The following is a 21,103-nucleotide window of genomic DNA, read 5'->3' on the forward strand; positions in this document are numbered from 1 at the left end:
TTCCCTTATCACGATAAAAGGCAGTCGCCGGAGCTTTGCCGGTCGATCAAACCAAGATTTAAGATTGCAAAAAGATAAAAAAAACGATAAAAGCTAAAAAGATAATTTCATATTTCTTAATTGGAATAGAAGAATACAATATCTCCTATTTATAAGACTATAATGACTTAGGGAATAAGAAATAAAGATACTACGAATATATGGAAAGATATGTTAATTCAATACTAAACTAAATAAGAGAGATTTGAGGATATTCTTGAGATATTCACGTATCAACTCCCCCACGGTTGAAATTCACCTTGTCCTCAAGGTGGGAACTACCCCACGGTTGAAATTCACCTTGTCCTCAAGGTGGGAACCACGACACACTGATGAACATTGCGAACAGAAGTTTTGGCGGGGCCTCCCCTCCTGGATCAAACGATCCCGGTCGCTGCGTTGGAACAATTGCAGCATCATTCGACAGTTGCTTCATACGAGCAACTATGAATACTGCGGACTCGCGAGCTTCTACTTCTGTTGGATGAGGCGAATCCAACTCCACCTTGATGAAATTGTCAATTAACACAATCCCATTTTCAATATCGACAAACAAGGCATTACAATCAACTATCAACTGATACTCTGGATCATCTTCCAAAACAATTCCAAGAGTGGAGTTCTCAGACCCATTTTCCAATGCATCTTCAACTTTCTGCATGATGTCAGTAAATCGCTGAGTTTTTTGTAGTTTCGACACACTGTCAAGATCCTCATAGTTAAGTGCTTCTATATCCGCTAAATCACCATCTATATCTTCTTCCATGTGCTCAGCATCGTCGTTATCTGCTTCCAGAAGATCATCTTCGTTATCAGACAATTCATCACCAACCACCACCGGCACGCGCGATCTCCAATTGACTGCATCAGACCCGTCGAAGCACGGGGGCGTCATCGTCGCGTAACGTGGTCTGTCTGATCGATAATGGTCGTAACGGGGTGGTTCGGAGTAACCCCCACCGTCGTAGAGTGCCCAAGGGCTGTCCCACGCCGTCGATTGTCGCCCAGCGTGAATTTCATGGCTATGGTCGGGATTATCCCACGCGGTCCTATCCCTTGCCCAATCAGAATAGGGCGGCTTCGGATCGGGCCTCGGATCAGGCCTTGTCGGTGGCGGTGGCTGATCCTGACGTCGCTGACCAAAACGGTGTATATTAGAATAGGGTTCCACTTCTCGCCGGCCCCAATCATACTCCGACGCCGGCACGTGTCTCCCGCCCCGATTGTCCCATCTATGTGCGGGATTGTCCCATGCAGTGGGGCTTCTCCCTCGAAAACCATCGTTGACTGCCCCGAAACGGTCACACTGCTTCGTCTCTGAGTTTGGAGGAAGGAATCTGCTCCGAGATGGCCCGGTGAACCCTTTTTGTGTCTGGTTCGACCGAAAGCCATCGTTGCCAGGCCCGTAAGCATCCCACGGCATCTCCTTCGAGTGCGGCGCATTGTAATTGCTCCGAACCTGTGCGCCATCAAACCCTAGATGTGGGTGAGACGCAACCGCTGACGCCGCTGACATGATCGGTCTATTTCTTGCTGAATCGCCACGCCACCGCTGCCAATCATCAAAAGGAGGGTCTGGGTCTGGGTCTGGCCATGGCGGAGGAAGCGCGACGTTATGCCGCCGCTCTGGGTCTGGCCATGGCGGAGGATGCGCGACGTTCTGCCGCCGCTCCATCGCGTCGAAGCGCGCCTCCACGCGTGCAAGCAACGCCAGCAGATGTTCGAACGCCATCGCCGTGGAGTCCAGCGATCCACTCGACGCCGTGAATTGCTCAAGGCCGCGTATGACTCCGGCGGAAGTCACAACTCCCGATTCCGTACGGCTCCCCATTCGATTCGACAAGGATAATCTGAGATCGTCAATGAAAGCGCCAGTTGATAAGGGTGAAGTTCCCTTATCACGATAAAAGGCAGTCGCCGGAGCTTTGCCGGTCGATCAAACCAAGATTTAAGATTGCAAAAAGATAAAAAAAACGATAAAAGCTAAAAAGATAATTTCATATTTCTTAATTGGAATAGAAGAATACAATATCTCCTATTTATAAGACTATAATGACTTAGGGAATAAGAAATAAAGATACTACGAATATATGGAAAGATATGTTAATTCAATACTAAACTAAATAAAAGAGATTTGAGGATATTCTTGAGATATTCACGTATCAGTTAACTTCCTCGTCGTCCTCCTCAAGATCAACAGGCATAGTGTCCTCCGACATTATTTTGGCGGTGTTATCTGATATGTCAATAACCTCCATTTCTCCCTCCACCTTAACGTCCTCCATCCCGAATAAACACAAAAGCGAGGAGTACATATGTTCATCGTGGTATTAGTAAGCTCCAACGAACTCGTTTTTCTGGCATATGGAACCTCAATTGTTATCAGATGAACAAGACAATGTTATATGTACAATATAAGAAGATGATTTGCTACAATTTTGAATGTAACGACAAATACCTTTATTATCTTATGCCATAAATCATCAGAAGCTCGGACATACTTGTTTTCCATGTCCCAATACGCACCATTGGTGTGGACAACAACCTTGAAGGTCTTGTAGCTTTTGTGTAGGTGCTTCACACGCTGGCTCAGCTCGGTCTCGGAGAAGAACACACTTTGCTTTTGCTCGAGCTGTCATTGAGGTGTGAGTAGGAACCAACTTGGAAAGTGTTTGAACGTCCACTTTGTATCTGACTTGAGGGACACGAGATACTTGACAAGGGTGTCGTCGCAATCGGCAGACCATTTTCCGACGTAGAAAAAAGCCGCTGGGACGGGTATGTTCAAATCCATGTAGGAGAAGTTGAGTGTTTCTGCTTATGTGGTTATGGTAAACAATAGCACTGGTATTATAGAGGGGAATGAGGTTTACGCTGCATTAAATATTTTGACAACTTTCTGCTAAGACTTTTGACAATTCAACGTTTTTGCACCTAAACTCTGCACAAATTGTTGTTATGCAAAAGGAAAATAGGAGTAGTATACGCATATATGCATCCTATTTCTGGGTGGAGGTTGTGACATTTAATGGTGTGTGCTAAAGCTTATTGATTTAGTGCAACCTGCTCAACTCATTAATCTCACCACACCAATCCAAGTCTTGTCGATAATAAATAAGCCATTCTCTCCAAACCAAATCCATGTAAAAAAGGCTAGATTCTTTTGTCCTTGTGATTTTGTGTATTAAATTTCGTTGATCTCACATATGGATTGAAGATTTGTTCTCTATTGTGTTGAATATATGGTCAGTATGGGGTTGTTTATAATAATCATAGCCACTTCAAAATATTAACTTACATAATTGTTATATGTCAGCTAAAAAGAGAGCCAAAAAACATACTAACGTTCAGTTCAGCGATAAACTAACATTACATAAACTTCCCAATCAAGATACACACTAAGACAAGCAGCAGACCAACCAGACAAAGCAACACATTAACCTTCATTTCGGTATTTGAGTTCGATGCACAACCATGCGCACGTGAACCCTTTGAGTAACAGTGATCCCTTACAGCTGTCGGTCTGCCCTCTCGGATGTGTTTGCCTGTTGCCTCTTTAGTATGCCACTTGTTGTCACTTCGGTATTCGTCATACCACTTGAATGACATGGGATGCTTGTCATTAGCGGGGCACTTTAAGTAGTACCTTCCCGCATTCAGTGCGTTCGGGCCGACACGCTGGAGCTCCATCTTGCCCGCACCACAGTAACATTCAGGTGTTTCACTACCTTGATACATCAAGCTGCAAGATGGTTTTAGAAATTAAAATGCATTCATAAAACAAGTTTGTTACAACTAGTCAAGCAAAGTAAAGATCAACATAATCCAAGTGAGACAGAGTACCAAAGAGGACATGTTCAATATATTGTATCGCACACACGCATAAACCTACTAAAACAAACAACATTTTCTAACAGTTATTCCACATATTTAGTTCTATGTCATCCCGCATCTAAGTCCATTCAACCGAAGGCTTCACATAGTCAATGTACTCCCGTGCAACATGTTCTTCTTCACTCATTAGAGGCGTGGGTTGTCCGTCGAACTCGAGCTCAATTGGGTCAGTTGCCATTTCCAAACAAATGAAGTTGTGCAGCAAAAAAGCATGCCATTATCAGCCGGATTTGTGTTTCGATTGGGTAGTATGAAGCACTTCGAAGAATCCCCCACCACATTTTCAGCATAGCAAAAGCACGTTCGATTACATTACGAGCCTTTGTGTGTCGCATGTTAAATAATTCCATGGGATTCTGAGGCGTATATGTACCCGGTCCCCATTCTTTCAGATGATAACGGACACCCCGATACGGCATTAGAAAACCATTGCTATTTGCATACCCATTATCACACAAGTAGTAACAACCTGCGATGCATCCACACCAACACCAATTGTTAAATAAAGTATACAATAGAACTGCATAGATGAGTATAGCACATAATAAACTGAGTTATGACCTTGGGGGACCTTGAAACCATTCTCTTGAGTTACAACGTCTTTTAGTACGCGTGAGTCTCCAGCTGAACCTTCCCATCTCGGCAATAAATACACGAACTGTATTTGGCGATCGCATACGGCTAGGGTATTTGTAGCAATGTACCCTTTTCGAGTGCGATACCTTGGCTTGTCCTCATAACTAACCAACACATCGATATGGGTCCCGTCCAAAGCACCAAGGCAACCCTGTAAAATTAGTATATGATTATAACAGAGATAATTGTTCCCATCTATGAAGCTGGAGGGACTAAAACTTTGCACTACCTGGAACCACTTTCATCTATTATCTGTGCAGTCGGCTGTCACCGGGGTGGGCTTTTTCAGGAGCACAGAATGTAAGCTCAAAACGGCACAAAGTACTTTCTGCATATAATATGATACGGTTGCACCTGATCGCCTGAACCTGAATTTGACTAACTGATTTTTATTATGGTGTGCTAGCACACCAAGGAATATTGCTACTTGTTCCTCTACGGGTAGGGACTTCCTTGTTATCAGTCCACCCTTTTGGGATATAATTCTACAAAGTTTACCAAAGGTATTTACGTCCATACGAAGACTAGCTACACAATCTACGTTTGAAAAATGAACTAGGCGATTTAGGTGTTTCATTTGATCTGGAATTTTTTTCAACAAACTGAACCGTCTGGCATGGTCCAAAATTCTCCTTTCACAAATCTGCTTCGTGCGCTCATGTACCTATGTACAAGTAGCTTGGTCTCTGATCGGTAAACTAGCATAATGTCTTCGAGCATCAACATCAAGCTCGCATACTTCGCAGTACTGGGCCTCGTCATGGTGTGTACATTTACACAAGAAAAACTATGCATTCATATCATACAAAGAATTCAGAGAGGCTGAAGATTACATTGCGATATACATCGTGGGACATTTAAGCATACCAATAAAACACAGCAAAATTCCATAACACATGGTAACCATGGATTTTCACACAGCTAACATTTGCATTTTTCACAAGCAGATATGGCTATTAGCTTCGTCAGGAGTAAGTACCTGTCAAATTCAACCTATCGACCGTCGTTTTACACCTCTCGTTGCTTCGTTGAATGGGTAGAAATAATTCACATGATTCAACGTTTCCACGCTTCAACCATACACACATCAGAAATAAATCGTCATCGACACCCCCAAGTTTTACCACCAAGTCGGAGCACGACATCTGGTCATATTTATACCACAACAAACGATTACCTGGTTTATATGTAGGTTGCCTCTTAATTAAACCCCGACGGAGCAGGTGGCCGAAAATCTCAACAAAAATTGGAAGAAGTTTTCTCCCTAGGGCTCCCACAGGGGAAAGGGGGAAACTGAAAAATGAGATCTAACAAGAGAGAGAAATGGAGGAAGTGAAAAAATGAGAGGGGTGATTCCGTAAAAGTGTCCTCAATTCTGGGCGTGCTTCCCGATGCGAGATCAAATCTTAGCGCCCTTGGAAGAATTGATTTATGGCAAAAACTGATAGGAACAGTGCGGGCCTCCATTTTCTGATCGGGCTCAATAGAAATTATACAAGAACACTGAATGGTCATAATTCGATAGAAATGAGCCCATTTCTCCCTATTTCTAAAACACTGAACACGCCCTAAAAATACCGTATTTATTGTTGGAATCATAATTTAGGAGTGGTAAGAATCAAGATTCTTTCCTCTTGATTTATAGAAACAATTATTTTGAGTTTTTCGACTATGAAAATTTATGTTAGACGCTTTTTTTTTAATAGATGAGTCATGAGTGTATATTAAAGTTCTAATTCTATAAAGAGCTCAAAATTTAATTGTGAATTCTTCAAAATGAGTATTTTTACATTAATTCAGTCCTTTTACATTGCATGTACATATATAAAAATAATACTCTAAAGAGTGGTTTTTATAAGAGGTCAGTTAGCAACACCTTTTTCAAAGTTCAGTTTGAAATTTAATTCACACAGAATTCTTGACACAAAATAATGGTCTTGTGACTCTCGTCTATAGGATTTGGTGTTAGAACTTAAACTATAATAATCATAGAATATCTCCAATCATTTACACTAAAATTAAATTTAAAATAAAAAATTTTATTCACTTATATATTTTACTCACAAAATTTGAAAAACTTAAAATGAAATTAAATTTGGAGTACTATTATAGCTATTTGCTTGCTTCATTTTGAATTTTAGAGTATCATCTCTTATGTGTAATAAAATTTCACTTAATGAAAAATTTAATGGTCACGTTACTCCTGTCTCTAGGTAGCACCGGAGCAGCACACTCTTATTTAATTAGGCTTAACATTATTGACTTTAAGATGTTTATTTAACCAAATAATTAGGTCTCTTGTTTATGATCAATTAGGAGTCTTGTCTGAGTTGTTGGAATTTTAGATGCTCTAATGGGTAGGTGGACGTCCTTGAACTGATCTTGAGGCAACGGCACATCAAATTAGTACCACTACTTATAGCAAATTTTAGTTGCCTTATGATAAAATTAATTTTAAATAATTCCTAATCAAATCGAATTTTGAATATTTTTAACTTTGAAGTCAATTCAAGCAGTTTTGATCTTTGATCTCTATTTAAACTTCTGATTAGTTATTGTACGATATTTCAGACTCCCTCAACAAATAAGCTCAACACAATTTTTTATACACAATTGATTAAGTAGGAAAGAAAATATGGAAAAAATAGATAAAGAATAAGAGAGAGGGAGACGAGAATGAAGAAATAACAGTATTCTTAAATGAGTTGTTCATAACCAACAGAAGAAACCTTGTAATAAGAGTATTGATTGAGCTTTTCTGTATAGCCACATCTAGTTAGTCAGATACTTTCCCACAATAGAATTGTCATTATGGGAAAACAAAAGAATCGAAACAGACCATTTATTTGTTTCTCTCCATGAACAACAAAATCTGATCGAAACCAAAAATGACATCAAGGCTTCCATGGAGACCCACAATCTCCAACCAAAATGCCCATCACGGCGTACCTGGTAACCCGAACTAACACCATCGCAGGACTTATTTGGATGCAGCCCTTAGCACCCTTATCCCGTTGCTTGAAAAAATCCATGCAGAGTGCACAGGCAGATTATATCAAGAGTGCAAGGAGACATTAGATTCTCACTAAACAGGCTCAAGCAGCACATGTACTTTCACTCACTCTGTAGTAAAGCATTTTCTGCACATAGAACATCATGTATCCTTGTGCAGCCCTGACTACGTCGTCATTTACTCGAGTTATCCAAGCGTCATCGCACTTGTACCATTGATTACCTAGTCTTAAATAAGTCACATAGTGACCAGCATCAAGTTTACCCGAGTGTGTAATCACAGCAAATAACTCAAACTGCGAAGAAAGTTCACTGGATGCCTCTTGTTCATCCCCATCATATGGGAAGATTCTGTTTCCGTACCTACTTCTGAGAATGGATGACGAGAGGTATGGTGCCATGTCCAGAGAAAAGGGAAACTGCAAATAGCGATCAACCTTTCTTGACATTTTACGGATTGGCGAATGCTCAAACCGCTTGATATGAAAGCAAGAAACCAGAGGGAGCTTTCTTATGGACATTTGTTTGAGCGATTCCTGCCTCACTTGACACTTCTGGCAGAAGAATTTCTGGTCAGACCCCAATCTCTCAGGTCTTGTGAAATGATCGAGGCACCCGACCAGTGTAGAAACACCGGAATTCAGTGAATTTGCCTCGTTGTGAAGAGAATAGTTTGATTTTACAGATGCCATTTTTGTGGAACCGGCATGATTTGGTTCCAAGTCCAACGAGATATCTACACATGGATCATATGTCGTGGATGTGAAACCACAAGATGTGCACATGACATCAGATCTAAGGATGCCAGAAAATACACGGTGGGCAATACAACAATCTCCACTGCCTAGATAGCAGAACACATGTCAGAAATATCATCAGAGCAATCATGCATTCATCACGGTTAAAAATGCAAGCCTATGAACTACAAAGGCATGTGAAGGTCACAAGCAGTAACCAAGCATGCTAGTAGGTTCCACATTCGATGTAAACAATATATGATCATGGCACAAAGGGTAAATTACAGGAAGTGCTAAATTTCAAGATTTCATCATCTGATAGAGAACAAATTCTAAAAAACTCTAAGCTCTGGAAAATTCTAAGCAATATAACGATTTCGAATTAAAGAACTTTTCCAACATTAATTTAATTCGCCTTTGGAACTGAGGCTATAAGTTCTTAGATGACTGAACTCTACGAGGTATGGCATCTACTGAACAAATGGTTGTTTAAAAACTAAATTAACTCATTTTCGAACTGCAAAGGATATATAAGTCCGACCTTAATTATAGCTAGAAAATGGACCCACAATGGAATAAAACTCTATCTATTCCTATAAACTTAAACCAACTAAATATCTTCCAAAAGCTAGGGCAGTGTGTTTAACTAAGAAAGGTACAACAAGAATCTTGGGCTACAACAAAATGTCTTAAGTGTTTGGACTGAAAAGGTTCAATTGGCATGTCTAATAGAACCCTTAGCATTTTTCTGGTGTGTAGATTCTTATAACAGCAGAAGCTAAAGCAGCAAATTAAGTAGTGCCGAGCAAGGACCCTATGACGAAAGGCAAGTGCACCAAAGAAAGTGAGACTTACAGGAGAGAAGCAGATGGCAAGCTCGCAGTTTGGAATGGCTCTAAATCTGACAGCACTTGCATATCAATGCCTAGGGCAACTGGAAAACCTAGACATGTATCCTGCATTTAGAAACTGATGTTACTCAATCTGAAAGTAGTTCGGGTTGCCTAGAGATACTAATGTATGAGAAAGTAGGATGCTGAGAGGAACTCAAGAACTGCCTAACATATAATTCAATTAACTCATTCATTCATCAAGATCACAGTCGTTGCATATCCAAACAAAAATATATAAACTGAAAGAAAAATGCACCGAAAACAATGTAAGATAAATCCAAGATTTTAGTTATGTTTTATTCTGTTCAAGCAAAATTTTACGGACATGCATCATCACCTCTCAATAGTCAAGACTTCACATGATTCACGGTAGCATCTTATTTTATTCAGGTCAGGTGAAGGTCTTACCTTGACTGTGGGGCTTGCGCACATCCTTCTGCATCTTTTCATGAATGGTGTCAAGCATAGAAATGAGAAATTCATGAGCATCCTGTTGTTCATAACTCGCAAGGTTTGAAGCATGCTGCCACCAACTGTATCACAAAACACAGCTGGCATGAGCATGTGAATAAAATCTAGCCTATCCGCTCAAATATGTGAGCTAAACAAGGACAGACACTCCAATTTAGCAATAAAGATACTAAAGAAATTGCAGCAACCAATAAAGATCTCAACTTGTAACAACATCACCTACAAGAATCACTTCTTTCACAGCCGAATGACCAATATATAACAAAAGACATAAACTTGTGTGCATCCAGACCCATTATGATTTTTTAATTCCTAGTTAAAGTTTAATTAGAGCGAATGCCTCTAACAAAAATAACACTCTTAACCCTAAAGCAGACCTGTGCAAGAATTTTGCTGGGCTATACGGCATCCGATACCCGGAGAAGGCGGCGGAGAAGATGGCGTCCAAATCACACGCTAGACACAGCTGCAAATTCTTATTGTTGCCTTTAGCTACATCACTCTTGCGCGTGACGATGGTTCTGTTTTCTCTCTCGCAGTAGTACCGATTGTGCTTATCACTCAGGAAATAGTTCCTCAGCGGCGGCGTATGGAGTAACGCCTGCAAAACGGAGTTCATGAAACAAGTATTCCCCAGATTGCTTAGTCCCCTCAGCCCCCACGGCAACACAGCGCCCCCTTCGATTCGACTCGGCGGCAGAGGGCTCGACTTCTCCGCGATCAACGCCAGCTCATTAAGATCGGGCGCCCAGGGTTTGTAATCCACACGCCTGCGCTTCCGAACGCTCTCCGTCGGGGGAAGGGGCCCACCTCCGACGGCGGCGGTCGCTACCGCGGCGTCGAAGTCGCGGTCGTAGACCTGGTCCCTGCAGGCGAAGCAGAAGAGCTCGGCCCGGCCGACGTCGACCACCACGTGGTGCGAGGCGTCCGCGGCGTGCGGCGGGGCATGCTCGCCGCACCCGGCGGCGGCGCACGACACGCAGGCGTAGAGGCGGGGCGGGGCGCGGCCGCAGACGTCGCACCTGACGGGGGCGGAGATGGAGGCGCGGCCGGGGAGGCGGAGGCGGATGCAGGCGCGGAATTTGAGGAAGGGGTCGGGGCCGAGGCGGGATCGGAGGTCGGACAAATGGCGGCATGAATAGCTAGGGTTTGGGGCGGCGGCGGGGGAATCCCTGAAAGCGGTAATCGGCATGGTGGATTCGGGCGGGTGTTGCGTGTCCTCTGAAATGGAGGTGAGGCGTTCCAACGACGACATTGAGGGCGGAGGGAGAGTTGAGTGGAGGAATCGAAGCTCAAGGGAATGGCATGAAGTAGGAAATGGAGGAATGGGGAGTGTGGGATGGGTGAATCAGCGAGTAGTGATTCAGATCTGTGGGAGCATTAAAGTTAGAGTGAATCGCAGTGAAATTAGGGCGTTGATGTTGTAATCAGGAGTTGCAGAGTGTGGGCGGGCCGCGGGGGTGTGGTGGTGCGGGTAGGTAGCTCGTCGAATTAGTTATTAGGCTAAGGAATTTGGATGACGTTTCCTTTGTTAAATATGACTACAATTTCACACAAAGGTAGGACATCCGCCCCATCCTCAGTGGTGCGGATGTCCCAAAAACACCTCCTGCCACATCATATGGACTTCCCACTGCGGATGCCACATCATACCAACATCTCACTGCTCAATGACGGACATCCCCAAGGACATCCCGACGGACTTCCCATATTAAAAAAAATTCACAAATTCACCATTTTAACAATTTACGGAATTAAGCAATTTACAAAAGTAAATTTCGACATAAATATGGAGAAAATGAGAGAGAGAAACTTGTTAAAACAAGTGGTGCGATTGAAATGAAGTGCAACGTGACGTATTTATAGAATTAAAAAAAAAATTAATGCAAAAATCGGAAATTCCGCGCCTACGTCCGTGGGAGTCAACGCAATGGCGGACGTCCCGACGGATGTCGGCAAAAAGGCGCGGACATGCGGTGTCTGTATCGGACGTCCGTATCCATTGAACAGTCTGCCATTGCGGATGCTCGGTGAAAGTCATATTAAATAAATAAATTTATATCAAGATGATGTGTTTGAATTTACTTGCTAATTATTCAATATAAATTGTTACATTCAGGGTGAGTTCACTATGTAATAATTAGGTAATTCTTGGTCCAATTAGGGGAATTATATTGTTCACCTTCTACTAATTAATTGTTGGGAGCTTTATAATTGGAGATGGGTCTTTATTGTTCATGGCAATTGAGAAAGAATTGAAATTTTGTCTTATGGGTAAGATTTGTTTGTACATTGAAAAGTGCTCCAAGAAATGGACTTGGTTTTACATATATGCCCTACCTTTCTACCTTTCCGGGGATAAATTTGTTAATCTATAATTCTATTAGGTCAAACTCAACATTTTGGGTTACTATTGGCTCTTATTTGAATTCAAAATCTTGTATAGGAGTACTACTAAACAATGAGGCCTATAATTATATATGTGTCTAATTATGCCATAAATCTTGAAAGATTTTAATCTTAAAAATTTTAGATTTGGAATTCTTCTAAAGTGAACACACCCTTAGGTTGGTACAGAGTAAATAATTACTTATTTTATGTTACTCCCTCCGAATAATAGATGACATAAGATTTTAGTAGATGCTATTTTATGTGTTAGATTGAAAGAAAAAATAATATATTTATATTAGTGTGAGAGAGAACGTTTTTCAAAATATGAAATATGACATATTTTGTGGGACAAATCAAAAAGAAAATTGTATCATCTATTATTGGACGGAGAAAATACAATGAGTATAAGTAAAGTAGAAGTTGATTAACCTGATCTTGCTATAATCATATTTCACTTTTACTATAAATAGTAAAAAGGTCTCACATCCCACTAATTTATTTCACTCACATTTTTATTATAAAATTAATATAAAAAATAAACCTTATTTATTTTATTCACATTTTATTATAAAATTAATATAAAAATAAACCTTATATTTCAATAATATTGTATACAGTATTTTTAAAAATTCATTCGTTAATAATCGTGATTTGATCTATTCCATTGAGATAAAAATAAATACTACTACTATTAAAGCAGTACTCCATCTTTTCCATAATAATGGATGCGTTTCTTTTCGGCACGGATATTAAGAAAATTTGTATTAGGTGAGTTAAGTAAAGGGAGAATAAAATAGAAAATAAAAAAATAGAGGGATGAAGAGAGAAAAAAGTAAGAAAGAGTAAAGTAGGTGTAAAAAAATGTGTTAGTAAAAGAGAAATGACTCTATTACTATGGAACTTGGCAAAATTACTCTATTACTAACCGAGGGAGTAGTATAAATTACCGCGTTGCTTTTCTTCACCAAATTTCTGATCTACAGCCGATTTAGCATTGTAGATGCTCTAATAATTCTCTTCTCAATTCCGTCCGACGCCGCCTCCCTCGCCGACCGCCTTCTATCGCTTCTCGCCGCCGTTGCCGAGTATGCCCTTATCTCTTTAGTACTATTACTCTATAGCTTGGCACAAAAGGAATCTATTGAGACCTACAATTGCTCTTATACTCTGAAATCTTTTGTTTTTTCAGTTAAATCTTTCATAATTATGGAATTGGATTTAAATCTGAGAACTGAGATGATGAATGATTGATCACTACACCGTGCCTAAATGTGGAAGAACGATTATCACATGATCAGCAATAAACTAAAAATGTGGAAGATATTTTTGCGCAAGTGTGTGGAAAATGCGATAGACTTTCTTGCTTTTTGACATGTATGGATATAGATTGTAAAAATCAATTGAACGTCAATTTCCTTTATGAAAAACGTTTGGTTTAAAAGTACAGGGTATAAACCATGGTGCGAACATCTTGTAGCTCATTGTAAGCTGATGATTCTTAGTTTAGTGAATAATATTGATGATAATAATTGTATAACTGCAGAGTATTGCTTTGGCAGACATTGGGTTTTGTGATACGGGGTACAAGAATTATACACATTGGATAACATGGTGAGAATCATGTATTTTCTTTGCTGTTTGTGTTTTTGCTTGGTTTTCCATTAAAGTGTATGCTATTTGACGCCTAATTAAGCTCAGATAAAACATTTATTCTTGTTTCTTAGTAATTTTATTGCAGCAATTTACAGAGGACCCCTTATTTTCTGTTTCCTTGAAAGTCTGATTACTTTAAGCTGTAACCAGCTCCAGTCATCTGTTGCCTTTTAACAACTGGTAAATATATTTCAAAGTTTTGTAATCCACGTACATAGATCTATATTTGTATCAGGTAAACAGAAGGAATCTCCTGGATTGAGTGACATGACACTTAACCATAGAGTGATCCAGAATTATATGATCAGGAGAAAAACTTATGCTTCTTTATAGAACTCATTCTCTGTTGTGTTCCTTAGAATTCTTCTCAAAGGTGTTGATTCTATTTTGGAAGAAAGTTGATGGGAACTATCTGATTTTCACCTGTTGATGAAATGTATAATCATCTCTGCTAGTTATTTGGTCTGGCTAATGTTGTTTTGGAGATGATATTGCTTTCTATTTCATTATATTCATTTGTGTGGCATGGAGATTATAGAAGCCCCACTGTTCGCTCACGCTTTCCTCTAGGCTTTTAGTGTATGAAACTGTGAATAACCACTGGAGTAACAAATTACGCACTCAAATGCAATGAAAAAGAGAACTGAGGGAGTTCATAATCTAAAATGTTTTTTTATAAGTATACTGTTTTCTAGATATATGAAGTTGCTACTGCAAATGGTTTTCTTTCTTTGAAGGAAATCTTCCTTTTCTGCTTACTATCTTTCTCATCTTCTTGTTCGATACCATTGGTAAATTTTATTTTATGTGTGGCACTTTGGGGGTGGAAATGATATTGCAGGTATACCACTCCAGTTTCGTTGACGTTGAAGACATTTCTAAAGCATGTGGTTGCCCTCTACTTCCCCTAAAAAGCCACATTAAAGGACCAGCTCCAGTCTCAGAACAAGGTCAGGATCACTCTTATTGCTGAAAATAGTCAAACTGAACGTATTATAATCAACTGTATTTTGTGTTGTGCGCAGATAGCACTGATATTGTGGATGAGGCGATTACATTCTTTCGTGCCAATGTCTTTTTCAGAAACTTTGACATTAAGAGTCCAGCTGATAAGCTTCTTATCTACTTAACATTCTACATAAATCTTGCTCTGAAGAGGCTAGAAGGCTGCCGGACATTGGCTGAAGGAACTAAAGCAATTATCAATCTTGGACTGGAAAAGGTCCCTGTGCCCGGGGAGCATGGATTCCCATTTCCAGGACTATTTTCACAGCCACAGTCTGAAGAAGAAGCAGGTAAAATAATGTCATGCAGCACAAGGCATATCATGTGAATCTTGTTTATTAGGCCAGATTTAGAGATACTATCTTACTGCTCTCTTTCCTTCCTTTTAGTATTCCTTATGCCGTCTTCAAAGAAATCTTCTAATCATATCTGATAATACTGTGTCTGAACTTCTATTATTATATAGTTTGGTTTGTAATGCTGCGTCTGATCTTCATCCTTATACTCCATCTAAGATTGAAAAGGGAGGTTTTGGTCTCACAAGATGTTACTTATCTTTAAAAATACCCTATGAACAAATGTTGAATATTGAGGACTTAGACCATGAGATGTTAGAGTTTAATTTTGGTGAATACTGGCACGTTGCATGCCATACATTTATTTTCCTTACTATGTGCCTTTTTCATTTTTTGGAATTGTATGACACGTGAGTGCAGAGCTCTTCAGAAATTACTTGAAGCAGATACGCGAAGAAACAAGTGGAAGATTATTGAGTGTGGCGTATCGATCCAATGGAACTCCGAACAAATGGTGGTTGGCATTTGCCAAAAGGAAGTTCATGAATATCATCACACCATGAACAGAGACAACTACCGCACAGCAGACTCAACTAGTAACAATCCATGTGTTTCTAGGTGGAGTTACATGGCCTGTTTTCCATGTGATCATGTGTTGGTTTCTTTAATGAATTATTATTTTTAGATAGTAAAAATGTAGCTTTAGCCATACACAAATAAAGGAGAGCCATGTAGAAACCTGTTGAGATAAGATAAATTGCAGACTTTCTTAAAGTTCATTGTGATTGATTGCCAACATAATTGATCTTCTCTCCTTGGTCTTCTTTATGAGTTTGTTTAATTTTTTTCATATGATGATCTTTTGGTTTGAGACATGGAAAATTGTGTGGCTTCGCTGCGACGATCACTGCTTTTGCAGCGGTCACTGCTGCCCCAACTTCCGCAATGCAGCTGCCGAGCCTTGCCCCACACCACTTTTGCGGCTCTGTAAGTTTATGGCGTAGTTGACCCGTATAACTTTTTAATGATATTTTATCCTACCGACTACTAGTCTTGCTTCAATCAATAATCACGTTGCAGACTATGATGGCATAATTTGTTAGAAATTTTCTCTCTCATTATACTATTGCAATTGCTTTAAATCAACTTTTCCAAAATATCTATGGTCCCAATCACGAATCTTAAACATTGCCAACCTGAATTGATGCCATTTGAGAACACTGCTGTATTTGCTTGTACTTATAATCTTTTTATCATAGTAGTACTGTAATTGTTTGGGGAAGAAAATGGTTTGCTGAGTTGGGATGTAGGGTATTACTACTAAAAGGCTACGGACAGCGCCCATTCATGCTAAATGTGAACATTCATGTTCATTTCTGTATAGTCAATGATTGTGTCGTTATCTAATTATTCAATCTAGTGGAACAAGTTAGTTTATAACTTCTTTCACATGTCTTCAAGAAAACCTTTTTCTCAACAAGTTGTAGTGTTTATAACTGAAGGCATTCCATAAGGAAGTAAAATCAAACAACTTTTGAAGCACAAACTTGGCAAATCAAAGTAGAATAAATCACTTCACATCAACTATAATTCACATCAAGTACAATTTCTAGATGTCAAGACTATCCTAAAAAGAATACAATACCAAACAACATTTCAACCCCAACTAACGTTCTTTCTTTCTTCTCTTAATTTTGGGTATATATTGTACAAAGAATACTATAATTTCTTATGCTACACCTAAATGGACTTGGTCAATATAACCTCGTGCCAGAGATGGAAACCTGGGAACACACCTGCACACTATATCAAGCTTGAGAACGACGATGTCAGCATGTATGGGGCGTTGGATATAGGGCTGCGCTCGCAAGCCAGCTCGTGGATGTCTCTAACAATGTCGAACACTGCATTTGGCTGCGCGAGCCTCAGTGCGTTCTCAGACATTTTCATGAGCTCGTCTTTCTTTGTGCTGAACCATTCTGCCACAATCCTCGCTGTTTCCTTGGGCTTCCTAGTGAACACGCCCGCCCCATTGTCAACTACATACGGAACATTTCCTTTCTCCTGTTGTCATGTGAAGTGAAGTTAGATGAGTTAGGGGAAGTTAAAATTAAAGAGAGTAAGATTTCATTTAACCTACCTGTCCGGGAATGTAGTCGTTTAGAACGATGGGAAGGCCTCGAATCAATGCCTCTGCAATGGTGCCCGGTCCGGCCTATATAACGTGGTAAATTTCTCATTAATAATGAGGCGATGAAAGGGGTGTACTAGAATCATGATATGAAATAAAGTTACACACTTTAGTGATAATGCAGTCACAAGCACCCATCCATTTCTGCATCTGCTTCTCAAATCCTCTAACCTACATTGCAGTATATCTTCGGATAAGTTTTTTTTGTCGAAACTTTACTAACCTTAGATTCTTGAAGAAGAGATTCAGTTACCTTGACTGGAATTTTCCATTCGGTAGACTGTAAGGTGGCGGCTAGTTCTTGATTGCGGCCACAGATGATTATGAGCTGCCCTATTGGCCTCTCATGTTCTTTATCGAACAGTGACTCTCCAAGAGCAAGTGCCGTCTTCTTCACAGGGCCCATCCCCTCTCCGCCTCCCATCAACAAGACGGCTGGCAGCAGCGGATCCATCTCAAGCTCGACTCTCAAATCATCCTACATCGAAGAAGAGTTCAAGAAAAAGGAAATGAAACAAGAGTTGATCAACATAACCCTATGACTGGAAAATTCTGGGGAGGGTCTAGTCCACTCTAAAAATGTTAGGACTTGACTGCAAGAGGTTCGTAGATTGGGTCGAATGTGCAACAATGTCCGAGGTTTGGAATTTAATCAGCTGATAATCTCATGTAAAACCACTACCTTTGATAGAATTGCTCTGCAGAAGGAAGGCCTAATGGGCAAGCCGTATACGCGAGTTTGAGATTGGTCTAGGCCATCTAGCAACGCCCTCTTTGCTACAGCCTCCGAGGGGCAGTACAGTCGGTCCACTAATGGATGAAACCTTAAAGAATATCCCATATCAGTAATACAATCGTTGAATCCTCGACTCCAATAAATGAAATGAGGTCCTTACCATGTACGGTGGCAAGTGCTGAGGTCAGTAATAACAGTTACAAAGATGACCTTTTTCTGCAGGCCTTGCCATTTGAGCACCCATAAAGGGATGTGCTGCATGAGCGGGTGAACGCTTATAATGATATCGGGTTTGTACTCCATTAGGCCTGCCTCTACCTCCCTTGCAAACCACAAAACATAAATTTATCAAGAAACTGCAAATGAAAATGGATAGAAACTACATAGCTAAGTGTGGTCATCAAATCAATTTCAGGAACAGTCAACCAACTTAAGGGCATGATGAGTGGACTGATCTAAATTCGAGACTGAAAGATAAAGAGGGATTAATAGGGCAGAGCCATTCGTTCGTACTTGGCATAGAAGGCAGCAATAGCTGCAATATAGACGGAGTGTATCCATCTCGGAGAAGTTCCATGGAATGCGAATTTCCAAAGCTGGACGTGTTTGACCATGAACTTGTACTGCCCCTCCATATCATTTAGTGGCCACCCAGTATACTCCTTCCACACATCTTTCACGTATATCTGCACATGAATCATTCAAATGAATAACATTAAAAAAATCATCCATTTTTGGCTTTGACAATGAACTCATATTAGCTGGCTTTCACACCACATACAAAAAGGTCTTTTAAGATTATGAAATTCAGCATGCTCAAGCCACGAAACGGAAAAACAAAGATTATCACGACGCATCACTATATGATAAATCGACCAGCATCACAATCAAGACAAGAACCATCCATGAGTTCTGAAACCTCTTCTTTCTTGGCATAGAATTTCATGAACCATAGCAAACTAACGAGATTCACACAGCTCAAAAGTGAATCTATCTAGTTCATCATAGAAACCCGAAATGACTAAAGGTGGAATCTTTAGGAAAAGAATCGGATAAAGATTGTTAGAAATGGCCATATATGAACATAATTTCTCACCTACAAACATATATGAACAAGAAAGATGAAAAAGCTAGAAAAAACAGAATTTGGCTGGGAAAAAAAGGCGAACTCTGTACTCATCGCTGAATTCGAGCTGGAAGGCGTCCCTGATGGACTCGGCGGAGGCACGGTGGCCGCCGCCGGTATCGCTCATGAGAATGAGGGCATTCTTGGTCCTCTCGGCGCCAATCTGCTCGAGCTCCATGTTTACATCTTCTTCATCATCTTTTGCGGTGTGTTTGAGCCTTTTGTATTTGGTGGCTCCCCCAAATCCGTACACCCCAACTTTTTCGAAAACCTTGTTTATGGCATTCGAATCCTTCGTTGAATCCGCCTTCACCATCATATCTATATATACAAGATATATATAGATATGGAGATTTTTCTATGTATATACAATTTTTTTTTCTCAGAGGACAACAATTTTTTCCTACAAGCCAAGAAAATATCAAACAGTTAATTTGAGAGCAAATTGTTTTCTTTCCAGCGGAAAATTGGTGGGAGAAGCGGAGGATGAAAGTGGCATTTTATTTCTTTAATCTATTTTTTGAAAAGGACAAGCTTGAAGCAACAAACTACATCTGGAAATCGGAAAAAATCTCAAAGATTGGATTTTTACTGCAAGAAACAAAAAAGGGACAGCGATACGTGCATTGAAATTCTTGCTCCTGCGATTTCCTATCTTAAATCAAATGAAATCGAGAAACACAGAAAGAATTGATTGCAGAGAGAGACAGGCAAGCAATTGGAGGGTGGGGAGTATGAGATGGCAAAGAGTTAGGAAAATTCATAATTATGTCAATTAATAAATACGAGTACATAGTATGTAATTGATTAGTATTGTATATAAAATAGAGTTAATAGTCATTTAATTTATTAAGTTTCATTAAATTATGATCCGTCGCATGAAGTTTAAAATTGAAATATTAATAATGAAGTTTCAAGTTTTAGTAATTGTCTCGTCTATATACAAAATGACATCTTTAATACAAAGGGGACAATTGAAAAAAAATGATATTTCATGATTTAAAAATTCAATTTAAATTATAGGGCATGAACAAAACTTGATCAAATTTCATAATTTGAATGTCTATTAGACCTATAAAATATTAAAAATGGATAAAATGAAAAATGTCATAGTTTTACTTTTAAATATGGACATTTGGTGAAGAAAAAAGCAAAAACAAAATAAAGAACTTAGCAAAATGAAAGAAGAATATAATTAAACTCGGAACAAATATTCCTTTGAGGATTAAAATATTTCACTAATATTTGCGATTAATTTTTTTTTTCTCAAATTACGTTGAACAAATTGTCTTAAATTAGCTACAAGACTTAGGTTCACCTCAATATATTTTCTATTTTCTCCAACGCATTCGATACGCAACTCAATGTTTCTTCATAATCAATATATAGATAAAGGTTTCAAGTTAACTAATGTGTGCAATTTTATGCAACTAATTCTGGGCATGATGAATTGAAGTTATGGTTGCAAAGAATCTTACGGCAGCTTACTTAGCATATGATATGTATCTCCATATGCAAAGAAATTTCCTTTTAAGTGTATTGCTTACATAATGGATTCCTAAAAAAAGATATAGTACTTATTAATGATGGCGTATTTGGAATGTGGAGTAATATGTATATTTAAGAAAAAGAACTCTACTAATATTAATAATTCATAACGCCCATTTGGGCTTATAATTAGCCATAAAAACAAGTCACATGTTTGCAAGATTCATGGTGTATTAATGGGGCATTTGCCCCTCCTCAACGATGTATATTAATGCTATTTTTATTCAAATTTACAAATTTACTTCTAAGTCTCTTTTAAATGCCCTTCTCAATACTTAAAAATTTGTTTATAATGCCCCTTCTCACATTAATTCCTGGCTCCGCCTTAGTCAATCATTTCTCTAAAACAATTGATAAACACAAATTAAGCTAGTTTAGCTATATGGTTAGTTAATTTATTAACTACAATAGTTTGACGTAGCAGCCACATAGGTATTTTAGTCATAGAACTCAGTTACAAATCAACAAAATCTAA

General features: G+C 39.4%; 3 protein-coding genes across 3 annotated transcripts; 1 reads left to right on the top strand and 2 right to left on the bottom strand.

Moving 5' to 3' along the window:
• Nucleotides 1-7,246: 7,246 nt before the first annotated feature.
• Nucleotides 7,247-11,189, bottom strand: LOC121752119 (ubiquitin C-terminal hydrolase 22-like). The gene is made up of 3 exons (XM_042147022.1): nt 10,060-11,189; nt 9,620-9,744; nt 7,247-8,425 (listed from the first exon to the last, which is right to left on the bottom strand). The coding sequence occupies exons 1-3, from the start codon at nt 10,935-10,937 to the stop codon at nt 7,665-7,667; spliced, it is 1,764 nt and encodes a 587-aa protein (XP_042002956.1). The 5' UTR covers nt 10,938-11,189; the 3' UTR covers nt 7,247-7,664.
• A 1,839-nt stretch (nt 11,190-13,028) lies between these two features.
• Nucleotides 13,029-15,850, top strand: LOC121752122 (actin-related protein 2/3 complex subunit 3). Its single transcript, XM_042147023.1, has 5 exons — nt 13,029-13,158; nt 13,617-13,684; nt 14,568-14,676; nt 14,752-15,021; nt 15,448-15,850. Exons 2-5 carry the CDS (start codon nt 13,682-13,684, stop codon nt 15,588-15,590), a joined length of 525 nt encoding a protein of 174 aa, XP_042002957.1. The 5' UTR covers nt 13,029-13,158; nt 13,617-13,681; the 3' UTR covers nt 15,591-15,850.
• A 724-nt stretch (nt 15,851-16,574) lies between these two features.
• On the bottom strand, nt 16,575-19,835 carry LOC121752090 (monogalactosyldiacylglycerol synthase 2, chloroplastic-like). Its single transcript, XM_042146972.1, has 8 exons — nt 19,124-19,835; nt 18,468-18,640; nt 18,115-18,276; nt 17,901-18,042; nt 17,472-17,696; nt 17,327-17,389; nt 17,168-17,242; nt 16,575-17,091 (listed from the first exon to the last, which is right to left on the bottom strand). The coding sequence occupies exons 1-8, from the start codon at nt 19,397-19,399 to the stop codon at nt 16,831-16,833; spliced, it is 1,377 nt and encodes a 458-aa protein (XP_042002906.1). The 5' UTR covers nt 19,400-19,835; the 3' UTR covers nt 16,575-16,830.
• Between the last annotated feature and the right edge of the window lie 1,268 nt (nt 19,836-21,103).

The sequence above is a fragment of the Salvia splendens genome, chromosome 10, assembly GCF_004379255.2.
Source record: "Salvia splendens isolate huo1 chromosome 10, SspV2, whole genome shotgun sequence".
Lineage (NCBI taxonomy): Eukaryota > Viridiplantae > Streptophyta > Magnoliopsida > Lamiales > Lamiaceae > Salvia > Salvia splendens.